The sequence below is a fragment of the Coturnix japonica genome, chromosome 2 (genome assembly GCF_054131305.1).
Source record: "Coturnix japonica strain WE chromosome 2, WE-NBRP24, whole genome shotgun sequence".
Lineage (NCBI taxonomy): Eukaryota > Metazoa > Chordata > Aves > Galliformes > Phasianidae > Coturnix > Coturnix japonica.
Window position 1 is genome coordinate 115422522 of NC_140664.1, and position 26905 is coordinate 115449426.

At 35.9% G+C, this 26905-nt stretch overlaps 1 protein-coding gene across 8 annotated transcripts in view; it reads left to right on the forward strand.

Moving 5' to 3' along the window:
- Nucleotides 1–26905, forward strand: part of THSD7A (thrombospondin type 1 domain containing 7A) — a 257860-nt gene that overhangs the window by 164531 nt on the left and 66424 nt on the right. For all 8 annotated transcript variants that reach the window (XM_085538562.1, XM_085538563.1, XM_085538566.1 and 5 more), the window contains one exon: nt 22020–22211. In XM_085538562.1, coding sequence (XP_085394688.1) covers nt 22020–22211 — 192 coding nt within the window. The remainder of the gene's footprint in view (nt 1–22019; nt 22212–26905) is intronic.

Genomic DNA, 26905 nt, shown 5'->3' on the forward strand with positions numbered 1-26905 from the left:
TAATGAATTATTATACATAAATATAAGCATAATGCATTTTGAACATGCAATCAAGCTGCTTTTATTCGTATTTTATGGATACAGCATTGCATTCTGATTCAAACTTACAGGATTTGTTCTCTGCAATGTATGGGCTAAACTTGGCCAAATTTCTCTCAAAAGATTTGACTGCATTTTTTTTTTTTTTATTCCTAGTATTAATCTTTTGCTTTTTACTTGAGTCTTCCTGAATTATGTGGCAGTATACGTTACCGAAATTGTATAGGCATTGTCTATATCAGCAATCTGTTCTAGGAGCGAGAATTCTAGCTTTGGCTATGTGCCTGTCAGTCTTTGAGATTAAACAGTTGTGGGCAAAGCTTCAGTGATAGGATAAATCATATCACAGTTATATTTGTTTTACAAAGATTTAATCACTCATGAAGATATGTGTTCTGTATCTTGTGACAGAATGGAAAAGCAGTGGAGAATGATGTAGTAGATTTTCCCATCTCTTTGTTGTAATCCCTTACTTCTCAATAATAAAAGATTTCCTGTGATGTTTATCAGTAATATGTAGCATATTGTGCTTAAGACTCCTGAGAAAGAATAACATGGCACAGGAGAAGCCCAGTACAAAGTATCAAACAAAGTAAGGATCAACCAATCTCATTGGTCTGGCCCTCCAAGCTAACTCTGGTCTAGTGTCTCCTTAATATGCCTCCAACAGTACCCATCCATTGAAAATCTTGTAGGCAACTCCTGAATGTTTCTCTAAGTGCACACCACCATCTCTTCCCAGGTAGCTCCTGTCTAGTCCAATTCTGGTGTACATAGCTCTCTTCCACAAACACTGGCTGTGGGCATCCAGATTGCACTCTATAAAATCTAGGTGAGAAGCATTTTGCCATGAGTGCTGTTTTGCTGCAAGATATTTTTGCAGTAAAATAATGCTTGGAGAATGCTACTTTTGCACTGTCTAAACAATGTGATTTAAATTAATCATCATACAAAATTTTGAATATCCACTGTTTTTGTTGTTGTTTTGAGCACTTATTGTAGAAGACTATATTGATTGAGTGGTGTGGTTGACACAGTGGAAGGAAGGGATGCCATTCAGAAGGATGTCAACAGACTTGAAAAGCAGGCTGGGTGAATCCAATGAGGTTCAACATAGCAAAGTACAAGGTTTTGCACTTGGGTCAGAGGAATCCTAGGCATATATATAGACTGGGAGGAGCAATCCTAGAGAAGGACCTAGAGGTCCTGGTGGATAAAGACTTAACATCAGCTGCTCTGGCAGCTCGGTAGGCAAATGGTATTCTGGGTTCCATCAGAAGAGAGATAGCAGCAGGGAGAGGGAGGTGATTGTCCCTTTCTACTCTGCCCTCATGAGGCCCCATCTAGCACTGCATCCAGGTCTGGGGCCCTCAACACAAGAAGGATAGGGAGCTGTTGGAGAGGGTCCAGAATAGGGCCACAGAGATTATCAGAGAGCTGGAGCATCTCTCTCAACAAGACAGATGAGATAGTTAGGCTTGCTCAGCTTGAAGAAGAGAAGGTTGTGGGGTGACCTCATTGTGGCCTTCCAGTGTCTAAAGGGAGTCTATAAACAGGAAGAGAGTGAACTCTTTGAAAGGGTAGATAATGAGAAGGGGACAAGGGAAAATGGTTTAAAGTTGAGGGAGGAAGGGAAGACCTAGGTTGGATATCAGGGGGAAGTTTTTTACCAAGGAAGTGGTGAGGTGCTGGAACAGGCTGCCTGTAGAGGTTGTAGAGGACCCACCTCTGGAGGTGTTCAAAGCCAGGTTGGATAGGGCCCTGGGCAGCCTGGTCTAGTATTAAATGTGGACATTGGTGGCCTTTCGTGTGGCTGGGGGGTTGGAATTTGATTATCCTTGAGGTCCCTTCCAATCCAAGCCATTCTATGATTGCTACAACTGTCAGTTAAAGCACGTGGTTCAATCTAAACAAACAATTTGCATTATAATCATATGTTACACTAATTTTGATCCAAATACAGGGAATTTAAATCATTTTTATGTGTGAGAATGATTGTGAAGAGAAACAATATGTAGAAAGCATTAATTATGGCATAAGCTAGCAGTGTTACTTAAAGGGAAGTATTCTTAAATCTGTGCCTCAACATGAGAGACGAGATCAAAGGAACTGGAGTATATTTAAACAAAAATATATTTTCTCCTGGACTTTCATGAAATGAAAAAGGCTAAGATTTTGATTTTTCAGAATGTGTTGTTCTGTAAATATACTGCTTTCATCTAAGATAAATTCCAAGCTCATGAGTATCTTCCCTTTCTGCTGATTGTTGCATTGTTACATGTGTTTAAAGCATAATTAGTTGGAATAACATGTCTTGACCTAGATGTTTTACTTTACAATTAGAATCAAATTGCAGTGTTTGTGAAGTTGTTTTATATAATTGGAATGAGCTTTTCTCTTCAATTTCTTGTAAAGATAAGAGTCATTACAGCCTTTGAGACAATACCAAACAATAGGTTATCCTCATGTGTTGTTGCTGGAGGCCTATGATTGTCGTTCTCTTTCCACAGTGGATTGCAGTAATCAGAATTTTCATTCAGGCTGAAAAAAATATGACAGTACCCCAGTTTGTCATTTCACGAACTATAATAAACTTAGATGTATTTTACTATATAAATGGAACTTCAACATTTACTATGGAAAGAACCTTTTCATAATATTTATTCTTAGTCAGTCTTTCAGGGCATTTTACTAAAGGAATCCATTAACTGAAAAAAGCTCCTTTCGCTTGTGGAAACTCTAAGATTGGTTAGAAACTGATTAGTATTTCTCATATAAATTATTTCAATAATTAGAGAGCTGTGGCTAATGTTCCATGCTATAACCATTCTACAGGTTAGCTTCTGGTAGTGACAGCACTAGAGAGATTTTTTTAGTTAACTTTATTTACGTATGTATACAAAATATGCAAGACATGCTTGTACCCATGTACACAGAAATACATATGCATTATTTGTTATTAAGTTACTTAATACAGTTTAGAAAAATTATTTTACAGTAGATTGATTTGCTCTGTTTCTCTGAAGCTATGTCATTATGAAGAAAAGTTGTTTCAAAAATGTTTCTGTGTGTTTTAAAGACTTAATCTATAGTGAGAGAGCTTTTCCACTGCAACAGACACATTAGTGATAATAGTATGCAAATGAAGCAAAACTAGTTCTGACAAAATTTCCTTCAAATTTGCAAAATTAACTGCTAGTGAAAATGTTTACAGAATGATGGCTCAACCTCTGTTTTTTTTTCAGGGTTTTGCCTTTGGGCTGAACTCCAACAAAGGTACCAGCAGTGGCTGTGGCGTCAGTTGTGTGTTTCTGATCTTCAGATCAGAAACCTGAGACTATTTGCTCATTTTGTAGGATGGTTTAAGTATATCCATTTACAGTTTTCATAGCATAATGGGCTTTGTACCACTGCATATGTCTATTGATCAAATGGATCTTACTTTGAAGAGCAAATTTCCTCTGGAGCTTGTTCAAGCTCACTAATTGTTGGGTTAAGGTTAGCTACACAGTGAGTGGCAGGAACTCTACTGTTCTTCCATCTCTCAGCCATGAGGGATGGCTGGCTTTGGGAGAGGGAGCCATGGCATTAGTAAGCTCTTTGTGTATGTGCAAATGCCTGCAAATCTTTGAAATAGCGAAATTGTTCCTTAAATTACCTAGGCAACAAACAGATGTCTGTTCATGTAGGTGGGGGCCACATGTTCTTTTACATGGGTGACATGAATCTGGACTTTCCTAGGCTGGAGTACAAGTTCAGAGCCCCATTAACATCAATATACGCTGATATATGCAAGTGAGTGGTACCCTTTTTGTAATGGTGGCAAAATACTGGTGTTGGTAGTTTATTAAAAGACTGAAGGAGAATTAACCTGTTTTGTTTAGATTAAATACAAAAACTTCAAACAGATTAGGTTAACTACTTTGCATGGAGTGGCTCCAACACTGCAGTCTGAAGAAGAGCAGAGTAAATTTCCTTTATTTCTGTTATTCTCAACTAGCATGACTGATTAGGAGACTCTAAGATGGTCCTGTAGGAATTTATCACTTTATTATTTTTCTCTGGACTCAGAAACACCAATTTCTGAAATATTTATTTGTTGTTTATTTTACTGAATTTAATTTTGCAGAAAACATACATATTGTGTGTTTTAATTTCTCTTCCATTGATTCCTGATTAACAGCTACATTTTGTTTGATAACTTCTAGGTTGTGTTATTATATCTTCTTATAATGTATATATATTTAAATATATAAAGTAATCTTCAGCTAATAAACTGATCTGCTGGTGCAACCATTTTTACTTAAAATATTTTGGATGGTTTAAAATGATACTTCCTGTATACTGGAGTCTGATTCAAATGCTTAATGAGTAGCTGTTTGTCTTCCTTCAGTTTCATAGAGGAAACATACTAAGAGACAGAATGGAAGTTTGTAGGAGTGCCTACGTTTAAAGACACTATTTCTTTTGCCATTTCTGTTATGTGGTTGTGCAGATTGAAAGAAGAAACCATCAGTCTAATTGGATTTTTGATGATTATTTAATAATAAAATACCTACTTTGTGTCACTTTATGACATAGATCTTTAAGAAGAATGAAGAGCCAAATTCAAAACCTAATTACATTGAATTATTGAGTTAATTCTGCAAGAGAACCAAGATTCTGACCAATGCTCAGCAGTCAATTAGTCAAAAAAATATGGGGGCTAATGACAGTTTCTTTCAGCACATACTGCCATACACTAACAGGAACCTGGTTATATGTGCATTAGTCATCATTTTTCAACATTAATTTCCCAGCTAATGTCATTAGGGAATTGATTGAAACAGTTCTTTTCTGCCTGACAGCTTTTTGGCTGACTATTGTGGGCATTTTAAAGAAGTATATGATGTGATGGATGCTTTGTTCTTCACTGTAAACATACGTGATATACAATGTATGATTGTGTCCTTGCTTTGTTTTGGTTTGTCTGAAAACACACACAAAAAAGGGTATTTTTATTGGATGCAAACATCAGAATTTGTTACTGATGGTAAAATACACTTTTTAAAGCTTTTAATATTGTTATTCTTAGAGCACTGGAATGTTTCATAGCAATGGATTTTTAAGGCTTTTCTACTTAACTGGATTTGCTTTTTTAATACAAAAGAACATAAGGAAAACTTAGTGCATAGTACTGCTGAAAGCATATGGAATCAGGAAGTTTTATAATCGATAATTCTTCTGTCGATGAAAATTTGCATTTAATATATTATACCAATTCCTTTTCTATCTTTCATCTTGACATCAAGGAAGTGAACGTACCCCTCTTAAATTCTGTATCACAGCAGATGCTTTCAGTGTTTGTATAACATGATGTGATTTCCTTATGTGAGATGACTTAAGTACTTCACTTGCTTTCTCAGTATCTGGTGCAGTTAGCCTGGAATGTGATGTAGTGATTTCAATTAAAGAAATAAGTAAAACAAAACCCAGAGTTCCATCTAGGTAGTGCAGTCAACTATTACATATGAAGTCAGTACAATAGACCTTTGTTTCCAATTTATCAAAAGTTTTTCAATGCAGAGTTGCACTTTGTATGAACAGCGCCTATAGTGATGTTATGCCTGCGCATATGGTTAAAAATCAGATTAATTAAGAAATATTTTTATTATAATATAGATAATAATTTGTCTACTTAGTCAGATGATTTTGCTGTGTTTTACACTGTTACATTCAAAGTATGCTTTAACACCTTTGTGGAGAATTACGTACTTGTGTAGTTAAAACTTGTTGGGCATCCAGAAATAGAGACTACTGTAATAAGAAACACAAATATTTCCAAAATATAACACAAAGAGTGCAACTACATAATATATGAGGATAAAAATCCTCTTAACAGCCTAGAAGTATTTGATTTTGCAAAATGAGTATTTCTGAGGCAATTCAAAGAGCTTGAAGATAATTATTCAAGTGAAGACATTTACACATTAAAACCACTTCAAATTAAGAGTAAAACTTGCTCAGCTGCAATGATTATTCTAAATCAGAGCAACCGAGGAGCACTCTCCTGTGTGTTTCTATTGGTGCATTCCTATTCTGAGTGACTGGTAGCTTTTGAAAGAATTTCAGCTATGTACAGTCACAAAAGTGTTGCAGGGGGAAAAAGAATATTTTTATACATAGGTTATGATGAAACAGGGAGTGGAAAACATTAGGGGGAAATTTTTACTGACGAAGCAATGTGATTAGGAACTGCGAAAAGTTTTGTCCCTAGTTTTTTCCAGGACTTACTGAAACCATCTGATAGAAGAGAAAATATAAAATGTCTGGATACAACCAAGATTAGAAATAAGTTTGGAGACAGATTCAGTCTGGTGACAGTTAGCCCAAGGAAAGATTTGACAAACAGATGGATAGAACTTTGTGGAAGGGAAAGTAAGGTGGTGGACTAGGATTAGTGTCTGCAAAATGGAGCTGGATAAGAAGCATAGAAGAAATTAATGCTTTTTAGAGCAGGAGTGCAGTGTGTTGGTCTACTCCTGCTTTAGTCTCACAAGATCTCTGGGCAGAGTAGTAGGTGTCCAGTATCAGTGCAATACCGTTGTAGAATTACTGTTTTTCATTTGGCTTCTGTTTTAAACTAGAAAATTTGAAAGAAGTATTAAGTCAAAATCAAGTAGTATAGGTTGCAAAGATGAGACTTTTAACAGTAGGAAATTTAGGTTGTTTGTCTGATCCTTAGGAGAATGTAGCAGATGAAGTCTTTAATTATTTAATTGTGATTACGTGATGTTTTCCCCACAGAACCTGCTACTAATTTGTGAAACAGATATATCTCCTTTGGGGATTAAGTATGCAGTTTGGAGTAATGAATGCTTTATCTTTCCAACAACTAGCTTTGTTTGCATCATTCTTTGGGGTTTTATTTTTTTTCTTTTTCTTAAAAATGAGTAAAAGATAAATATTACTGACCCATCACATATAAAGTATTTGGAAAATAAATGTCGAACTTGGCAACTGGTACCCATCATAGAAAGATCTTAGGAAAAAATTACCAATTCCGTTTTAATAATGCTTTTAATTAATGTTTTGGAAATAAAACATAGGCTCAGGCTTTGAACAATGACATTAGAACTGAAAATACCAAATAGCTGCTTATTAAGGTGCTTCTAGTCTGTGAACTGAAGGAGGAAGTGACCCAGTGGAAAAACAAGAGGCATGTGATTACACTACTTTTTTTTAAAAAAAAAAAAAAAAAAAAAAGCCTAATGCAAATGCAGCATTAATGCTGGAGTTTACTACTGTTTAGCTTCCTGATGTTATATTGGGGTAATTAATGAATTAGCAATGTAAATCTTTCCTCAGGAATTATTGAATATCTGGTATTATTTTAATTATTTTGGACCTAATTTATTTTTACTGATATTTTATAAATAACAAGCTGCTGCATTAGTGTTTTCCAGAGGAAAAAATATGACTTAGATTCTACTTAAAATCCCTTTTTCTGAATATCTCAGTGTATGTCTGTGTGTGTGAGTATACAAAGAGAGAGAGAGAGAGAGAGAGAGCAAAGAAAGAATAGTGCTAACTAGAATCTTAAATTTTCTGGAAGGCTTCTAGAAAACCAATGAGACCTTTCTAGTAAAGAAGCCTAATTTATCACCAGGTTGTAACTAATTTATCAAGTAGATGTAAATCTGTCAGATTACTGAGAGTCTTTAATGTTGCATAATTTACCCCAGCTTAAAAGTTGTGACATCCCTAGATTCTCAAATGTGTTCTTGTTGCTTTTCACTTTCCTGCATGGCAATGATACCTCCTTAATTTAGCATATGTTTATGAGGTGTAGTGGTGTTTACCTCTGGTTGCTTTACTGTGAGCTCTTTCTCTGAATACATATGCTTAGAGACTGGGAGAAAGAAAAAAAGAGCAGAAGCATGCATTAGTTTTAGTTGTCTACAGAGGAAATGGTTATAAAAATATTTCCGAAAGACAAGATTAATTCACAGTCTGAAGCTGCCTAGGGGCATGCTGTGCCTTCCACTTGTAATGATGAGAAGATACTCATTGCAGGATGGCTAAAAAGATGCTCTCCAAAGACTGCATTTAATCTGGCAGTTGTGGAACACTGACAGAAGCATCCATGAAATTAATTATAAAACTATTCCTCAGAAGTGTGTAAACATGACAGTGGCAGTGATCTCCTTTACACCTCTCGAGTCCTCTGTTTTAACTGTGATTGAATTGAGCTGTCATATCATATACAGTGTGACAAGTCTCTAGAGTGACTAGCTACAGCTGAATGAATAACACAAAAGAAAATGTTTATAATAACCTTTTACTGCCTAAAATATTTTTCCTTATTCTCATAACTTCCTTTTTCGGTTACAGGTATATGTGAGTTGCAGGAAGCATCACACATTTATGAACTTGCCACTTTATAGCAATAAGGCACTAGATAATTGACAAACTGAAAACTTTATGTAATATTCTGTCATCTCTATGTCAGTAGTCATTCTCGTCATCTGTGGGTTATGCTTTTGCATTACAGGGAAGAATAGTATTTAAATGTTGGAGGAAAATATTTGGTGTATCTGCTGTACTGGAATATTAATAAGTTTGTGAAGCAACATTATGAATTGTTGAGCTTAAATTTTTGAAGTTATCCTCCAAAATTCATTTTTATGCAAAATATAACAAGGCTTTTTTTTTTTTTTTGTGATTGTCTAAAATATAAAGATTTGCGTCTCAGTGTAGAGACTGTTGAAGAAAATTGACTGTGGCATGCACTGTCTTTCTATGGATATTAGGGGAACTGTCACACTGTTTTCATGCTATAGTTTTTGTAGTCTTGCCTGTTGTTTCCTTCTCATGCTTCTGTTTGTCACTCATATCCCTGAATGTTTATCAAATTTAGAAGAACAACATCAAAATTAAGTCGTTTTTGATTGAACTGATTTGAAATCACTGACATTCCATAGATTTTCCTAGTCTTATCCTCAATTCAATCTAGTGCTCATTGGAGGGAAGAATAAAATGTCTATAATAGTAATTAAGCAAAATGCATGTAACAGTTTTTGAAATTGTACAGCTCTTTACTTGTCTACATCTGATGCATTTGAAAATTTGATGATACCCAGTCGGGAAATAATTTCAGTTCATTTTACAAACAAACAGTGATAATGCTATGCTAAAATAGATGAATTTCTCATTTTCAGATTAGTACATCTTAAACCCATTATCGATGTTCAAAGTTGTACTGCAAGTATTTCTAGAATCCAAAGGCATATTTTTCACTGTTAAGCACAGTAACAGTTATGTAGCACTTTACAAAAAAGTTGAGTGATTTATTTCTTGAACCCATGCTTCTGTATTTTTTTCTTGCTTTATAAATTGTGGTTGGGTAGGGCAGAGTCCATGTAATCTTGAGATCACCTGTATCTGTACACGGTGAATTGTTGTTGTCAAGTGTTCCTAGAAATACACTATAAATTTTAAAGAGATTTGATCTTTCAGATTTGCACTTTCTTGTTTCCTTATAGCACTTTCAGCACTTCTCTACTCTGCTTAAGATGGCCTATTGGTCTGACGTATTGATCTTGCTTGGTCCCAAGACTAATATTGATTTTTATTCTCAATGGCACCATAGCCTGTCATCAAACTTACTTTTTCTTTCATATCAAGATTCTTTGATTGGTTTATCTGATGCTAGAAGGCAACTGCATTTGGTTCTGATCAATACACTTTCTTTCTCTGTTCTTTATCATACTTAGTGAAACTACAGTAACAAGTGAACTATGAAAATGCTTCAAGTACTGATCAAGAGGTAGGAAAATCTTACTCCTCTTGTTAGGAAATGTGTAGATACTTCACTAGGCTCTTTATTGGAAATACAAAACTGGTATTCTTGGGTTAGGAGTGTGCTGTACTATGAAAATTTAAGTACAGCTGATTTTCTGCTAAAAGCATATCATGTTTGTACCCTTGGTAGTGAATGCACCAAAGAGCACTGTTGGAGCTGGCAGATATAGTTGCAAGGGTAGTCTATAATCTTTGGTCGATCATGGTAATTCAGTGAAGTGCTTGAAAACTGGAGGCGATGAAATGACTGGTCTGATGGATGGGGGTGTGGGAGGGAACAGTAAGTAATAGTCTTCCTGAACTTCAGTAAGACCTTGGACACTATCCACTGTAAGACTGTAATAGAGAATCTGTTGTAGTATGAAATGAATGAGGAGAAAGTGTGGTGTATCAATAACTGGATGAGCAACCAGGCCCATAGGGTACTGGTCAGTAGCACAAAGTCTACTTGGAAGCCAGCAGTGGGTCCAGTCCTTTTTAACGTCTTCATTAATGATCTAGATGATGGGGTAGAATGCACTCAGTCAATTTGCAGGTGGGGAAAGTGGTTAATATACCCCATGGTCATGCTGTCACCCCAAGGTGCCTGAAACTAAGAAGAAACAACTATAAGCATGAGTATGAAAGCAACTCAGCAGGAAAATACCTATGAGCCCAGAGGGACACCAAGTTGAGCATGAGTTAGTAACATGCCCCTGCTGCTAAGAAAGCTAATAGTATTCTTGGCTGCGTTATCACCAGCAGGTCAAGAGAGGTGATCTCTACTGACCACTGGTGAGACCACATCTGGAGTACTACATCCATTTCTGGGCTACAGGCACAGATTTACTGGAGTTCTATTGGAGGGCTACCCAGATGATCAAGGGGCTGGAGCATCTCTGCTATGAGAAAAACTCTCTCTGCTGAGAAAGCTGAGGCTGTTCAGGCTGGAGAAGAGGAGGTTTATGGTCGAATCTTTTCAATGTCTATAAATACTTGAAGAGAAGGTGCAAAGAGTTCAGAACAGGCTCTTTTTCCAGTGTCAGGAGAAGAGGAAATAAGTACAAACTATAATGTGAGTAGCTCCGCCTGACATTTAGGAAGTGCTTCTATATTGTACAAGTGGTGGCGCAGTGGCACAAGTTGCCCTGAGAGGAAATGTAGTCTGCTCTTTTGAGTACTTCAGAAGTCACCTGGATGCAAGCTTGGGCAACCTTCTCTGTGTGGACCTGCCTGAACAGACAAGGGATCTCCAGTTGTCCCTTCCAACCACAACTATTTTGTGATGCTGTAATTCTTCAGATTTTTTTTTTATTTTTTTACTTTGTCTTGTTTACTTGGAGACACTTTAGAAAGTACATGAATTAGGTACAAAAATAAATTAAACCGTATTAAATGCACATCTTAATTCTCTTATTCAAAATTAAAGTGGCCTAATCTCTGTTTATTAAGATGTTTTACTTTTATTCTGTATAAGGATAGCCATGCAAAATGTTAATACAGTTCAGCTAATCTCCTTCAAAGTCATATTTTAATTTGGATTAAGTTTCAGTATTTCTATTTAGATAAGTCTTTTTTCAGTGAGACTCATAGTATTACCAACAGCCCATTCAAACACAGCCCTTTGATGGATATTCAGTGGTATCAGTACTAATGAAAAATTTAAAGTTATCATCTACACTAGGAAAGATAATCTTTGACAGCGTGCATAATACAAAATATGTACTGTATTTTCTCAGTAATTTACCATGCTGTAAGGAAGATAAAAGGGCTATGCTACTTATTAAGGTACTGCTAGCACTGGAAGACACCCTTGCTGTACCTCCATGCATAAAGTGGAAGAACTGATCTCATATAGAAAAATAATATAATTATATTTCCTTTTTATTGGAAGCTTCACATGTAGCCTAGTATATGATTTGTGGAATTGATACTGGAACTCCTCTCACAACCAGTTAAATAAGTTCTGTATACAAATATATGCAGAAATTGATTAAACATGTAATTTAGTTGTATAAGCTGAGTAACTCTAGAAAAGAACAGTGGGGAAAAAATAGGATAAAGTAAATAGGATAAAGTAAAAAAGGATAAAGTAAAACTTGAATATAGATACTACAATGTTCTCCTTTTTTAAATGACAAGAAATGCAGAACAGTTGCTTTTCCTTTCGTATTTTAATCTTTAAGTAAATAATTCAAGGGTAAATAAGTTCGCCCTTTTTGTGGAGAAAGGATGAATCATGGTTGTTTTTGTTTTTTTTTTTTTCATATTGCTGTTTGGTCTGGATTTTATTATTGGTATGGATTTTATTTGGTATTTATTTGGTATTATTTGGTATGGTTTTTATTATTATTGGTCAGCATTTTATACTGGAAAAATATTTGAATAAAGAAATACAATTCCTTTCCCTCATTTCTTCTCTCTGTCAAATTTAGACTACATCTGCATGACTGTAATCCTGATAGATGGCCCTAATATAAGGGGAAATACATATGTTCTTCAGACATGAAAATGGCATTACTGGAGGCATTGATAATGCATACAAATGTGTGAGTTCATTATTTTTAATCAGTTATGGCCAGAGTGTACCCAAAGATATTTTCTATCTATCTGAAACAATTTAAGAGATGTACACATTTCTTAATTTGCTTCAGAGTTGTCCTTTTGTGGCTTTCATTATTTCGAAGTAAGGAATGTTAACTCTGAGTTTGACAGTGGAAGTAACATCTATATATATGATCAATGCCTTACCTTTGCCTGATACGTTAAGGAATACTAAACTTGATTTCTTAGCAAAGGATCACTTTTCTTGAAAACCGTGTGACTGAAAGATTGGATGAGCTAAAGGACAGGAATGATTTTATGGAACTACAACTATCTTCTGTCAGCAGCAGAATTGTTTCCAAATATTTCAGCTTTTCCATAAATCACCTGTGTTTTACAGGTGTTCTACCCATATCTGTGTTCTTTCTACTGAACTGCTAATACAATGTATTGTGAGGAAGTATTTCAAACATGCTAGCATTTAAAGTAGAGCTGAGTAACAGTGGTAGCATGTACTAGTTTGCTTATATAGAAGCAACAGAAATGCCTGGGTACTTTAGCTGGAATTAGACTTTTCCATCTCTATGATGATTCTTAAAGTTACTACCTTTCCACTCCTCAAAATTCTTTTTTGCTTAAGGTGAATGCTCAGTGAAGATTGTACATAGTCATTCGTCATCAAGAAGTTAATACTGCTTGTAAAATTAATGTTTCACATTTACATGCTTGGGAAACATGGTGTTCAAGAAATAAAAATCTCATTACTATTATTTTTTTTTCCAAGTATGTTTGCACATTGTAATCCTTCCTTTAAGAAACAATGGATATGGTGGGTTACTAAACTCCCAGCTATTTTCCTTTTGGGTTACATTTTTCCCTGCCATGGTAGTTTTTTCCCATTGCAAGTGTTTGCTTTATAAAAGTCCAAAACACTTTTTAAATTTTAAGTTTGTATTTTTTGAAGGTCTTTATATTTTCTGATATTTGCATAATGAAAAAGGAATCAATGGACTTCCTTGTGTGTTGCTGTTCTGTATGTGCAGTCATTATTACTTAAATGATGCAAAGGTTTATGTTCTTGTGCTGGCACATTTATCATTTTTAAAAACATCTGTCTATGTTTATGAAATTCACGATGTTTTTTTTGTTTGTTTGTTTCTTTAATAATGGGCTCAACTGCTCTTTTCTTTTAGAAAGCAACATTGATATTTCTTGAAACTCTCCACTGAAACCAAAATGACAGTGCATTTTCACACATGCAACTGTTTACAACTGAACAGTATTTTCATATCATTAAACTATTAGAGCAACTTTCTTATATTTTCGCATAACCAACAGATGTGAGAAACATTGGAGTATTTGTCTTCATCAAAATTAGTGCCATTTCTACTTAAGCTTCATAGAAGAAAATGACTTCAAGAATATTAACTATCAACTAATTAAGACATACTTAATTAAATGCAAATTCTACTTAGCAAAAGCAATTGAGAGAAAGGCATGTGATTAGGGAATTACCAACTGATTTAACACTTAGAGCTACCAGCTATCTGCCTAAGCAATAGAACTGAATGCAGTAGTCCTTGCTGTATAAGAATCACAGAATGACAGGATTTGGAAGGGACCACTTGGAGATTGTGTAAGCCAACCCCCTACTAAAGCAGGTTCCCTAGAGTAGGTGGGTTACATGTAAAACCCACCTGGGCACATTTAAATATTTCCAGAGAACAAAACTAATTCTACAGCCTCTCTGGGCAGTTTGCTCTGGTGCTTTGTCATCCTCAAAATTAAAGAATTTCTTTCTCATGTTTGCATGGAACTGCTTGTGTTGCATTTTGTGCTTATTGCCACTTGTTCTGTTGCTGGATGCCATTGTAAAGGCCCCATCCACTTGATTCCTGTCTGACATTTATCTGCATTGATACAGTTCCCTCCTCAGACTTCTCTTTCAAAGGCTGAACAGTTTCAGATCTCTCAGCCTTTCTTCATGAAGGAGATTACCAGGCACCCACTTCATTGGACACTTCATTGACAGTGGACACAAGTTTTTTCTGGTCTTGTTTTTGCTACTGATTTACTTTAAAAAAAGCCTTTCTTCTTGTCCTTACCTGTCACCATATTTAATTCCAGGTGTCTTCCTTGTCCCATCCCTGCATGCTCAAAGAATGTGCCTATATTCCTTCCTCACCTATTTCCACATTCCATATACTTTCTTCCATTTGAGTTTTTCCACAAATTCTTTTTCTTTTTCTTTTTTTTCCCCTCTCTCATCCACACAGGTTTTCTGCCACCTTTGCTTGATTTCTTATTCCTAGGGATGCACTGATCTTGAGGTGCATCATTGGTGCTTGAATGTCAACCAGTTCTCTTGGACCCTTTTACCTTTCCAATGCTCTAACTTACGGAATATTTCCAAGTCTTTGAAGAGATCAGAATTCACTCCCATGGAGTCCAGGGTTGGAAACTGTACTTATTGCCTTGTTTCTTCCATTTAAGATCCTCAACTCCATTGTTTCATGGTTCCTGTAGCTAAGGCTGCTCATAGTTTTTGTATTTCTGCATCTTTATAACAATACAGTGAGCAGCACCTCTCCTCATTGGCACCTCCACCCCTTCAATAAGAAAGTCATCTACCCAGCCCTGAAGAATTTTCCTGAATGATGTGTGCCTGGCAGTGTTGCTATTCCAGTAAATATTGAAGTTGAAGTCCCCTCTGAGAATCAGTGCCAGTGGTCATGAGACTAATTCCAGCTGTCTGTAGACCTCATTAACACTCTCTTTCTAATCAAACAGCATGTAGTAAACACCCACGATGGTGTTACCATATTAGCCTGCCCCTTAATTCTCACTTGTAAGCTCTCCACTCATTCATCGTTCATCCTTAGGCAGAGCTCAGAACATTCCTGTTGTTCTCTCACATAAAGAGCAACTCCCCTACGTCACCTTGCTGGTCTGTCTTAGAGAGCTGTACTTCCCCATCTCTGTGATCACGATGAGATTGTGGCCCTCTATCAACACATAGATGCATAATTCTTCCTGTTTGTTCTGTATGCTGCATCAGTTGGTATACAGGCACTTTGGGGAAGAAAAGGGAGCAGCAGAGAATGTAGGTGTCACTTGATGGATGCAAGAGAATCCTCCATAGCTATACACACCCTTGTGGTGACTGGCCTTCTGGTTCATGTTGTGGCAGATATCTGCTATATCACTGTTCTGGTTGGCCTGACATATTCCTCACATGGTTGCAGTAGTTCCCATTTTGCTCCCTACCCCCCAAGACCTTCAGGTGTTAGCCCACCTCACTAGGCTGAACAGCCTGCTGCCACAAAATGCCTTGCCTCTTCTAGATAAGAGGATCCCATTCCTTCCTAACAGATTATAATCTTCACAGAAAGTCCTATTGTCATTAAAACCAAAACCCTGGTGCTAGCCCCAGCTGCATGGCCAGGAATTGATATGCATTACTTGTCTATTTCTGACTTCCCAATTTCTTCTAACTGGCAGAATTCAAGGGAAGACAACTTGGGAACCAGTTTTCTTCATTTGCACTCCCACTCTTTGCCCATATTCCACCTTTCAGTGTGGAATACAAAAGAGCAATAGTAGATAGTAGTCCATGTTATTGACAAGGTGCTGTACTTCTCTTGGCACTGTGCCAGATTTTGTCTCCCAAAAAGCAACAAACCCCTTCAGACTCCCTGTCAGCCTGGCTGAAGGGGACATCAGTGCCTTTTAACAGGGAGAAAATAAAAATTAAAAAGGGGATCCATCTTTTCATGTTGAATTTGTAGAAAAACTTTGAAACTAATGAAGTGGAATATATGGGCAACGTATCTTAAATTTTAACATTGCTTGATGTTCAATAACTAGAGAGGTTTAAAAATGTTTGTTGCTGAAAGTTTATCATCCTACCTTGTACAGAGAGGTGGTTTTTTTTTGGTTTTTTTTTTTGTTTGTTTGTTTGTTTGTTTGTTTTGACAGCTGGTCATCCTACTACTTGAACAGAAAACAATTACATAGGCTAACATGCTGTTGCTATTTTTTTTCGTGGATGCTGCTGTTTTACTAGCACTAAAGCCTACTTTGACATGTTTTATATTTGGAGTAGTTATGAATAAATACTGTCAGGATATTATGAACACTGCTGGGATTAATAAAACATTTAAGAGTTTCATTATGCTTATCAAAGTCTAGTAGCATATATAAAGTATTGATCTGAAAAAAAAAATGGTTTGTCATTCTGATATCATTGTATGCGCAATTTTTTTTTTTTTCCCTTTAAATACTCTCATTTATGATTCCTGCACTAAACAATACAATAAATGATGAATTTCATGTAAGTATTATTGTTTCCCCTTTCAGTAGCTTATTTGATTAGATTTGCGGGGATTAAATTCTAAATTCTCCCTGCAGGAAAATCTGGGTCAGCTTTTTTCAGTAGTGTACATGTTTTAATTAGAGACGTGTGCTGTGAGAAAGACAACTTTTCTCAGACAGTTTCTCTTTTGTTAGAAAAAAAGCAAAACAAAAAAAGAAAAGAAATGCTAAAAAAAAAAATAAAATGAATCAATAAAAACAAAGAAACAAAAAACAAACCCTGCAGAACTGCTGCAGCTTTTTAGTTTAGAAGGAAATGTTAAATTGTTGTGATGGTTCATAATGAGGCAGTTAGGAATTTTCTTTTATTGAGTACTGGTAATATCTTAGTTATTAGAAATGAATACAATAATATTAGAAACTAAAATGTTAATGTAAGTTTATTCAGGTGCTTAACTACCATCTGAAAATTAATGAGTTTTTCTGTCGTGTGAAGAATAGACTAGTCAGCCAGTGTGCAAGCAAGGTTATTGATAATGGAAGTCTCACATAGAACTTCAAATTTGAACAAGTTTCTGCATGTTCTCTTATTTTAGTGATTTGAATTTTTTTTTTCCCTCTCATTTACTTTTGAATAATGTCAGCTAAAAAAAGACTTTCATTACTGCTTTTTCTAGTTGATACTATTTTAATGTAGCTATGATGTAATTTCAAGGCAGTTGTTACTTTCTTGCTTATTTTCTCTTCATGCTGAGAGGCATTACCAAAGTAAGCTAAGTAGTAACAAGGACTTCTTCACCCTTCTTCACCCCCAAAAGCAGAGCTTAAATCTCTGGGATAACCTTACCAAGAATTTTAAGTACCCAGAAATTTTCCTGTGGATGGCACAGAACACATCCTTTTCAGTGTCACTGGCAAGGCAGAAAAACTCATCAGCTGAGAGGGCAGTTACAGATATCATTACATATATACATTACAATGTATTCCTTAATGTATGTATAAACAGTACATTCAAATCATATTGTGCTTTGAACTGCTTTTCCTTTCTACATATTTACATTCTCATTTCCGAAGTGTAGATTTAAATACACAAGCAACATTAAGTTCCAGTGAGCTGTTGTATTTAAAAGCAGGTGATCACTTACGACTACTAGAAACCACAAAAGCAAGATTTTGCCTTTTTTATTTTCTTAGTCAGAGAAGTATTAGCAAATTTGGACACACTTGACTATCCAGTGCAAATGCTGAAGTCTGCAGTTTTAGAATTAAGGCTCAGTTGCTGTCATTAATAGTTTTACAGACTTTAGAGTATAACATGATCTGTATTAGCACTGTGTGGTATTCTCTACTGATTATGCACATGTTTTAAAAATCTCTTACAAAATTAATGTTCAAAGTTCTCTATTTGTTTTATCCCATTTATTATGATTTTATTATTGCTGTTTTTGACTTTTATTACAGTTTGGCCTTTCAGAGACTATAGTTGCTGGTAAAGGACTGAGACCAAAATAATTACCTTACTGTGTAGGCCTGCAACAGCATTTTTATGTTGATTTTTCTTTTCCCCAGTTGTTTTCCATGCCTCATTGAATCCAGCAGTGATTTTGTGTGCCCCGGTGGCACAGGTGGTAGGAATGCCACATTGCAACACCGGGGCCCGGGTGTTCGAATCCCTCTGTGGCACAAGTGGTAGAAGTGCCGCTCTGCAGCTCGAATCCCAGGGGTTGGACTCGATGATCTCTAAGGTCCCTTCCAACCCGCATGAGACTATTACTATTACTATTTTACTGTTCATTTTAAGGCTTTAAAATAATTTTGCCCTCTGTTAAGCACTTGCCTTTCCATTTACTACAGGTCAGAATCTAACAGCAGTTTTTTTCTGTGTACTGGAGCATGCATCGTGTTAAAAGATACACAAGAATCAAGGTTTCCTGCTATGTCTCTAGTGTTACCAGCTTTAAGAATGCTTCACAGTGAAAAGATCTTAAAGTATATTACAAGAAAAATGTCAGTCACATTTTGCAGATGAGCAAGATAAAAAATAAAACAAAAGAATGACAAGATTCGATTGTGTGGAACATACTGTCCAAACTGAAGCCCAAGTTCTAGCATCTAAACCAAATTTTCACATACAATATCTTCTTGGTGAATGTAATAAAACAAGAACTATGATATGAATAGTGTGATACTAAAAAAATTACTTATCTGGAAGTTTAGGGGGTTTTTTTGTTTGTTTGCTTGTTTTTTAATTAAAGCAATCAAATAGTAGTTTACCTGTGGCTCTGGTGCATGTACACAAACTAGAAGATCTTTAATCCATTAAAAAAGCCATAAGAACTGTTTGTAGTGACTTTTGTAGTCGTTCTGCTATTTGTCAAGTTGGAACCAGTGTAGCAGTCCAAGGAAGAGATTGGCAGTCCTTACTGATAGTACAAATCTGTAAAAATCCCCGTTAAGTTTTCAACTAGTTTTTGACATTTAATATCCTCAAGATACAGCCTATTTTTCCTTCTGCTGTTTCTGCATGCAGTTAGTCCAGTTTGGAGAATTTAGCCCAAAATATGTATGTTTCATAAGAGCAATATCATTCAGCTACATAAGCACTGTTTCCAAAGATGGACTGCTTGTAACTTTGAAATTTTAATGAACAAATCAACTACTCAGTGGTGAACAGTTTCCTTATTTCATATTCTGTTTTCCTCATTCTGAATTTTATTTTTTTGTCATTTGGTTGGTTAAAGCACAAGTAATTCACGGCAGCGACCTTTGACTAATGGTTTTGAAGTTGTTTTTATTTTTTTTTCTCTTGTGCAACATTAATGTATACACATAGAGTTCAAATAAAATATTAGACAGCAAATGAAAAAAATTTTCAAATGGGGTTTTTTCCACATATCTTTAGCCTTTATATTGGCATTGCTCCCAGCATATGGCTGAGTGGCTCCAGTAGTTGACTGCACTGTGCACTTGATAAGGAAATCAACAAAGGTCAAATTGTTCATAAAATCATTAGTGAAATGTCAGAAACAATTTAGTCTAAATAGCATATTTCCTTGAAGAAATGCCCATATGAAATATTCCTTCTATCCACATTTCTGTGCTGTTGCCTTAGTCAGATAAGAATTGGATTGCTGACAAGAACTAAATGCTCATATGCAAGATATGTATTTCTAGAGTATTTTCCCTGTAAAAGGGAAAGATAAAACCTTTGTTTTGGGAGAGAGTGAAGGATTTTTCACCTTAAAGTGAGTCAACTAATGTTGACTCAGTTTCTCATTGTGACCCAAAATTCGGCTTTAATTTTGCACTAACGCTATCTCGGTAGGTGATAAATAAGCTTGATACTGTAAGAGTAGTGTTTCTTGCAAGATGTGAAGGTGAACGTAGCATTTAGTTCATTAAATATTATCTGGAGATAGAACAGTCTGAGAGTAAAGTTCATCCTTTTTCTAGCTTCATTCTTCGGAGAAGAAATTTGCCATTTGCTCCTGGCTCTCGTACTTCACTCTGAACAGTGTCATTATGGTTTTCTAAGCAGGAAACCCTCCTATGTTGAAAACTAAGACTGTCAGAGATTCTTGTCTGAGAGGTTTTAAGACTCTGTAAATCTTGCAAATTTGAGGCCTTGGTAAAGTAGTCTTTATAGATCTTTGGCTTTGTTCACATTTCCCGCTAATTAGCTGTTCAGAATCCAGGTGGTTGCTTTTATCACTGGCTGATGTACTTGTCATTAAATAATAGAGGATCTATTGATTATTTCCAACAAATGTTTTGTTATATTGAAGACATATTTGCATTGCAATTCTCAATGAGACAGATTTTCTGTTGACATTAGTTATTAAAACAAAAATGCTAACAAGATATATCATTACAAATACTATGCTATATACAGTCCTGGCCAGTTCCATTGAGAACACTTACCCCTTAATAACATTTCTATAGACTAATCATATCTCATTAGAACGTTTTTTGCTCTAGTGTGGCAAAGATCATGTAGCACAAATGACATTTAGATATTTTAAAAACTATGTTTTTCAGAAAACTTAAGGGAAAGAAAAACATTTCCTGTTTATAAGTGAGACTGTTTCTTTCCATTCTTGTATTGCATCTGGTAAACAGGACCACATAAATCTATGAGCTCTCAGATGACATTTTTTCAAAGTTCTCCTTGCAACTGACTTTATTGGATTTACTCTGTTCACAGTGATTTTAGTTGCCAGTGATTTCTGTGATTGGTTTGTATGATAACAAAGCTATAACTCTGAATAACTCTAAAACAGTGGATCCAAACATCTCTTTCCTTAATTGAGTGTTTCTCTCATCTGCTCCAAAGTGAACATTTATCCTGAACCTTTTGTCTATTGGTGAGACATTTTAACCTCTGAATACATGGTTGTTCCTTCATTGCTCACTTAATGCATATTAACTAATTTGATCAAGAAGTGATATTACACCTTACAAAACTAAGTGGTTTGTGATTATGATTCTGTGCAGACAGATGTCAGACACAGTGCTCCTGCAATTTCTTTATTGAAAATAAAAGCAGTACTTGTACTTAAACACTAGGGAGTACTTCATTAAACAATTTATGCTAGTCTGGATTCTTTATTACAATGAAATACATACACTGATGTGACAGAATGTAAATGCAGAAATCTTTTTGTACTTCTGTGGCAGTGATGTGTCTCAGGCTTGCCTAATGAAAGGTCTTTATGACCAAACAACAGTCTCTGATTGCAGCTTACTGCAGCTCCCAGTATTTGTCAATTAAATTACAGGTTTAAATATATATATATGTGTGTGTGTGTGTGTGTGTGTGTGTATTCATATATTTATATATTTAAGTATAAATATATAAATAATATGTAAATAACTATAGGTCTGATTCAAAGGAAAGACTGTCATTTATAAAAGTGGCTGATCTGTAAGTTATGATCCTTTTCCCCTTCTCCCACAAATGTAGATGAAGACTAGGTGATTAATGTATATGCAGTTATAGGCCTGCTGTTTTCTGTAGGTATACTACATACTCTGTTATTCATATGTGGATTTTCTTCAAATCAAATATATAATAACAAAGCAAAAGCCTAAATACCACCCAGGCTTCAGCAGAATATAAAATTAAGCTAGATTTGAGCGTGTCCAAGGCAGAGGAGACAAGTCATTGTAATAAGAAATCTATTTATCTTCTTTATATAGAAGAACAGAATCTAATTTATCTGTGTGCCCATCTGGGCTACATTGCTCATTTCAAGTTAATTTAACAAATGATAGACTGCTACTGGCCTTTTCTTTCCCAGGAGAAGAGGTTGACAGACAGCTGTGCAGAGATGCAATCTACCCAATCCCTGTTGTCTGTGAAGCTCCATGCCCAAAGGACTGTGTGCTCAGCATGTGGTCCGCATGGTCCTCCTGCTCACACACCTGCTCAGGCAAAACCACAGAAGGAAAGCAGATGCGTGCCCGCTCAATTCTGGCATATGCAGGTGAAGGTAAGGTCACATACTTTTACAGACTATTGTCTAATTGTGAATACTTGTCCATTACTGTAATGCCATAGTAATTACTTGGTCAACAGAAACTTATTAGGGGAAACTGTTGTTGTTTTTTAAACAATAGGAATATTATTTAAATGTTTATTCTAAATTCAATCATGATAGCTAAAACTGTTTTAAAGAAGACGTGTATTTGTCAGTTAATGTTACTCATTGTTATCACTATTTGATTTCAAATATTTGTCTTTCCTATTTTCTGTTAAAAATTAAAATTCAAATGATTTACTCTATGCAAATTGCAATGAAATATATTTATATATGACTGTTGATAATCAGGTGATAGGTACAATATTGCAAAGAGTAAAATTTAAATGCTGAAGATACAAAAGTTTTAATGTGTTCAGTTGCTAGCAAATGGCTCTTGTAGCTTAGCATGAACTTCTGTCACCACATTTACATTTTTATACATATCAAAACTTTATTGTGTTGTCCCACTTGGTTGGTTTCTAGGGAGTTAAATCTATTTCTATCTCCTGAGTCATGCCTCCCTTAGTCAGCAAGGGATTGCTACCGCAATGGAGTCATCCAATGCTCAGAGGAATAATACACATCAATTATCATTTATTGAGAGCTTTGTTAATAATGAATACTCTAAAATTAGAGGTATAATTGGCTAATTTGATAATGTGGATTAATATGCAGTACAGGTAAGACAATATTAGGCAACAGCTACTACAAAGAGAAAAAAAAAAAAAAAGAAAAAAAAAAAAGAAAAAGAAGAAGAGTATAAGCCTTCTCTTTTGGAGTGACAGCTTCTGACTTCAGGATCTCAGCAGGAACTCTTTTGTTCCCATCTTCCAGACCTTGTAAATTTAAAGGCAGCATATAAAAGGAAGCATGGAGACGCCACCTTGTAACTTGCCTTCACAGAATACAATGGTATATCTCTCCATTTCCTGTATCAAGCTGGAATCAATTGCTCACAGACTAGGTTTTCATCCAATAAACACTCATGGACCCTCCCATTTGGAGGCAAGCAACTCCAAAGAAATGCTTTCAAATGTAAAACTGTTCTCAAAATGATGTTGATTACCTCACGTTCATTTGAGACATTCCTTACCAGTTTCAGATGTTTGGTTTTATTCTGCGAATCCTGACTTGTGTATAGTTTCCATTCACATAAATGAATCTTGTAGAATGAAAAAGGGACCTTTCAGAAGCAAAGAAAGAGGAAATAATCATTCTTTGCTTCCCACCAGCAGGCAACGTTCAGGCAAATCTTGGGAAGCAAAGCCTAAGTGCATAGCAATTTTTTAGGAGGACAAACATTTTCTTAAGTGGGCTCCCTTTTTTCCCCTTTCCCAAATCTATTGCTGAACATGATGCCAAATGATAAAGAATATCCCATCAGCTGGTTTGGGTCAACTGTTTCATCTCTTGCTCACCCCTTAATTGCTTTGGGGGGTTGGGAGTCAGCCTTGGTGCTGTGCCAGCACAGCTCAGCAGCTGCCAAAATAGTAGCTCTAGACACATGTGCTTAGCAAAACATTGTGTGGGCTGCTGTGCAGAAAGTTAGCTTCATCCCAGTCTGAACCAGTACACATTTTTTTCTGCCCATAAATCTCTTGCATCTTTTAGTCATTTGCTGAATAAGAACTAACTGATTGACTTTCAACCTCCAGAACTGCATGACAGTGATCAGCCATGTTTCCAAAATATAAAACACTGATTGCATTGCTGATGCTGCCAGATCATTTTATGTTCTGTGGCAGGGCATATGTTATAAAAAGGAAGCTCAACATGAACTTTTTTTTTTTTTTTTTTTAAGTGCAAGTCTTGGTTCTAGTCAGAGCTTATAAAAATGCATGTTGCTGAAAATTCTCTAAATATTTTGTGTAGCTATGAATCATGAGTCAAGACAAGTCACAAGTAAGACTAATAATGCTCCTTTCATGCTAAAACTGAGTCCCAAAATAATCAGCTCTATTCAGGCAAACAGTCCCAAATATGATCTTTTAGACTTTTTGAACTTATTCTTGGCTGATAGAAGAGTAAGACTAGTGTAGGGAAGACTTTTTACAGTAATTTGTGTATAGTGTAGCCATGATTTTGGGAGTTCTAATTCAGAACGTTGTAGGACAGATAAAAGGGGTTATACACAAATATGCAATCCCTGTGACATCAGGATTGTACATTAATTAATGAAAGAATGTGCAAGTCTACTGTCAACCTATAAATAGGCTAAGTGTATCCTCTAAGATGGCATATGGAGTCCAGGTTTTTCTCTGAGTCCTTGATTGCACTCATCCTACTGCTAGTCATGGATAATTCAGTCTACAAAGTTAGCAAGTTCAAAGCGTACAGAATGACTGAGCTCATCTTCTACTGACTGCCTCTCCAGCCCTATGCTGCCTGCTCCTTCAGCCAGAAACTTACTTCGGCTGTATGTGCTTTTATAAGTGTTTCCTTATCCAGAACAGTGTCTCTTCTGTGTGATCAAAACACGCACTGCAAAGCCTCAAGCACAGTATGCTGATGCCCATCTGGAATGAGATTGTTTACATGCGCCCACAGGGAAAGAGGAGAGAGTAGTCTCTCTCCTCATGAGAACATTTTCTAGTTTGTGAGATGAATCCATGTGGAAACTGGTGTCAAAACAACAATTTTGATATCTTTTCTGAGATCACTGTCCTCAACTTGAAGGTTTGAAGGGTGAAACTATTTATAAATTTATCTCTGTGAGTGTACCCATAGTAATAACACATTTGTGTCACTGTTCTCAGTGTTATCTGAATATACCCTCCAGGGGTGCTAGATATACATAAATCACTCTGAAGGTAATACCTCTTATCTATTTTCATGGAATCTACAGCAGATACAATGAGCACAATAGCACTATCAAATAGAAATTCTCACCTACTAAACACTGTTTTTCAACATGGTGACAGCCATTAGCAATTTCTGTGTATAAGCTGATGCAGTGCTCTTCATTTCATGGTATGACAGCTGTACATGGCTGGTCTTTCACATTGCTGTTGCCTCTGCTGAACTGTACCGCTCACTGCCTCACTTGCTCACTTCTGCTGTTCAGTCTTCACAAACATTTAACATGCATTGGTGGATGTCAGTGGATACTATTTTTTCCACAAGGAGGAATTCAGTTCCATACCTTTGCTTCATACGCACTTCAGTGTCAGACACGATTCTGTCAGACTGCCCCTCTGCTGCTGTCTGCCACACAGCAACAACATATAATGGAATACTGTCCCTTAGTCCATTTTTTGTTTGAAATATGTTCTTAAAACAGTTGTATGTGTATCATACAAGTTACACCTGTGTGCCATTGTCTTACTGTGGCTACTACATGTTCATAGAGTACCAGAGTATAATGCCAGAAAGACTCTTCAGGATGACCTCATATGTCACAGACTATTATGCATCTCTGAGTTAGGTAGCATAAAATATCAGTCATATATCTAATCCAGTATTCTGTCTGATAGGCCAGTAGCTCATACATCTCATATATCTACAAGATTGATTTACTGAACCTGTAAGGAATAGCTAGGTCAAAGAAGTTTCTTCTCAACTCTAGGCAAATTCTGGTTGACATGCTTTAAAATTTTATTACTGTTAAAATTCCGGTGCACTTTAACTGCATAATTGTAAAAGAAGTTATACTTAGGGCCTTTAGAATTGTTTATTCCTCTTGTACATCTTGGATTTGTTTTTCATTTTTGTACTTGCCTGAAACAACATCATTTTGTAATTCAATCTGAAAACAGAGAATTCAGTAATTGTTTTTTCTAACAAATTCCCTGTTCATCCAAGGATCAGTTGTGGGTAAGCCAAGGATATTTTGAGTTTTAACTGATTTCAGCTGAAACCTGAATGCGTTAAATACATAGTTTTAGAAATGGGAAGCATGAATTGTCAAGCTTTCAAAGTCACTTGGTATCTGTGTGTGAAGGAAAGTGAGGGGGAGGATATTACTGTACTTCATTTTACTAAGAATATTACCCAGGTAATATTCCTGTCTGGTGTTGGAGATTTGTGATTCAAATCAGATCAAGGAAAGACCTGAGGACAGACTTCTGGTCCTCCATAGATGCACTCAAACATCTGTCCTGTTATCTATTACAGGAGATATCTCTCAGAGTTGTTCTTGAAGTTCATCTTGATTTGCATTTTTTATATGTAATGTGCAAGCAAGTGTGAATATCTGCAGGACTGGAACAAGAGTTATGCACCAACACTGACTTTTTATCTAGCAGTAGTCTGCACACTGGCCCCATCGGTCTTTGGGAAGTAAGGCTACTTCAAGGAGCGCCTACCTCATTCCTATGGCAAAAAAATCACTCTGTAAATTACAAGAGGAATGTCATTCATATCTCTTTTCTCAAACGTTGAGTTTATTCTAGCTGTTTTAAAATGCACATATACAATGACATGCAAAATGAGGGATAGCAAAACGATTAATAAAAATGAGCCTTAAATGCTTTAAAAAGTGTTAGACGTTTCAAAATGTATAAGTTATCAAGAGAGTTGCATACTGGTTTATAAAATCCAATCCTTGAATATTCTAGAGCAACGTCTTTCCCACGATGAGCTTTAAAGCAGGCAGAAAAAGCAAGCTCTGCCTATGACAAGTCTTTTAAAGCATTCCAAGAGGCTACCATCTTAACTGTAATATT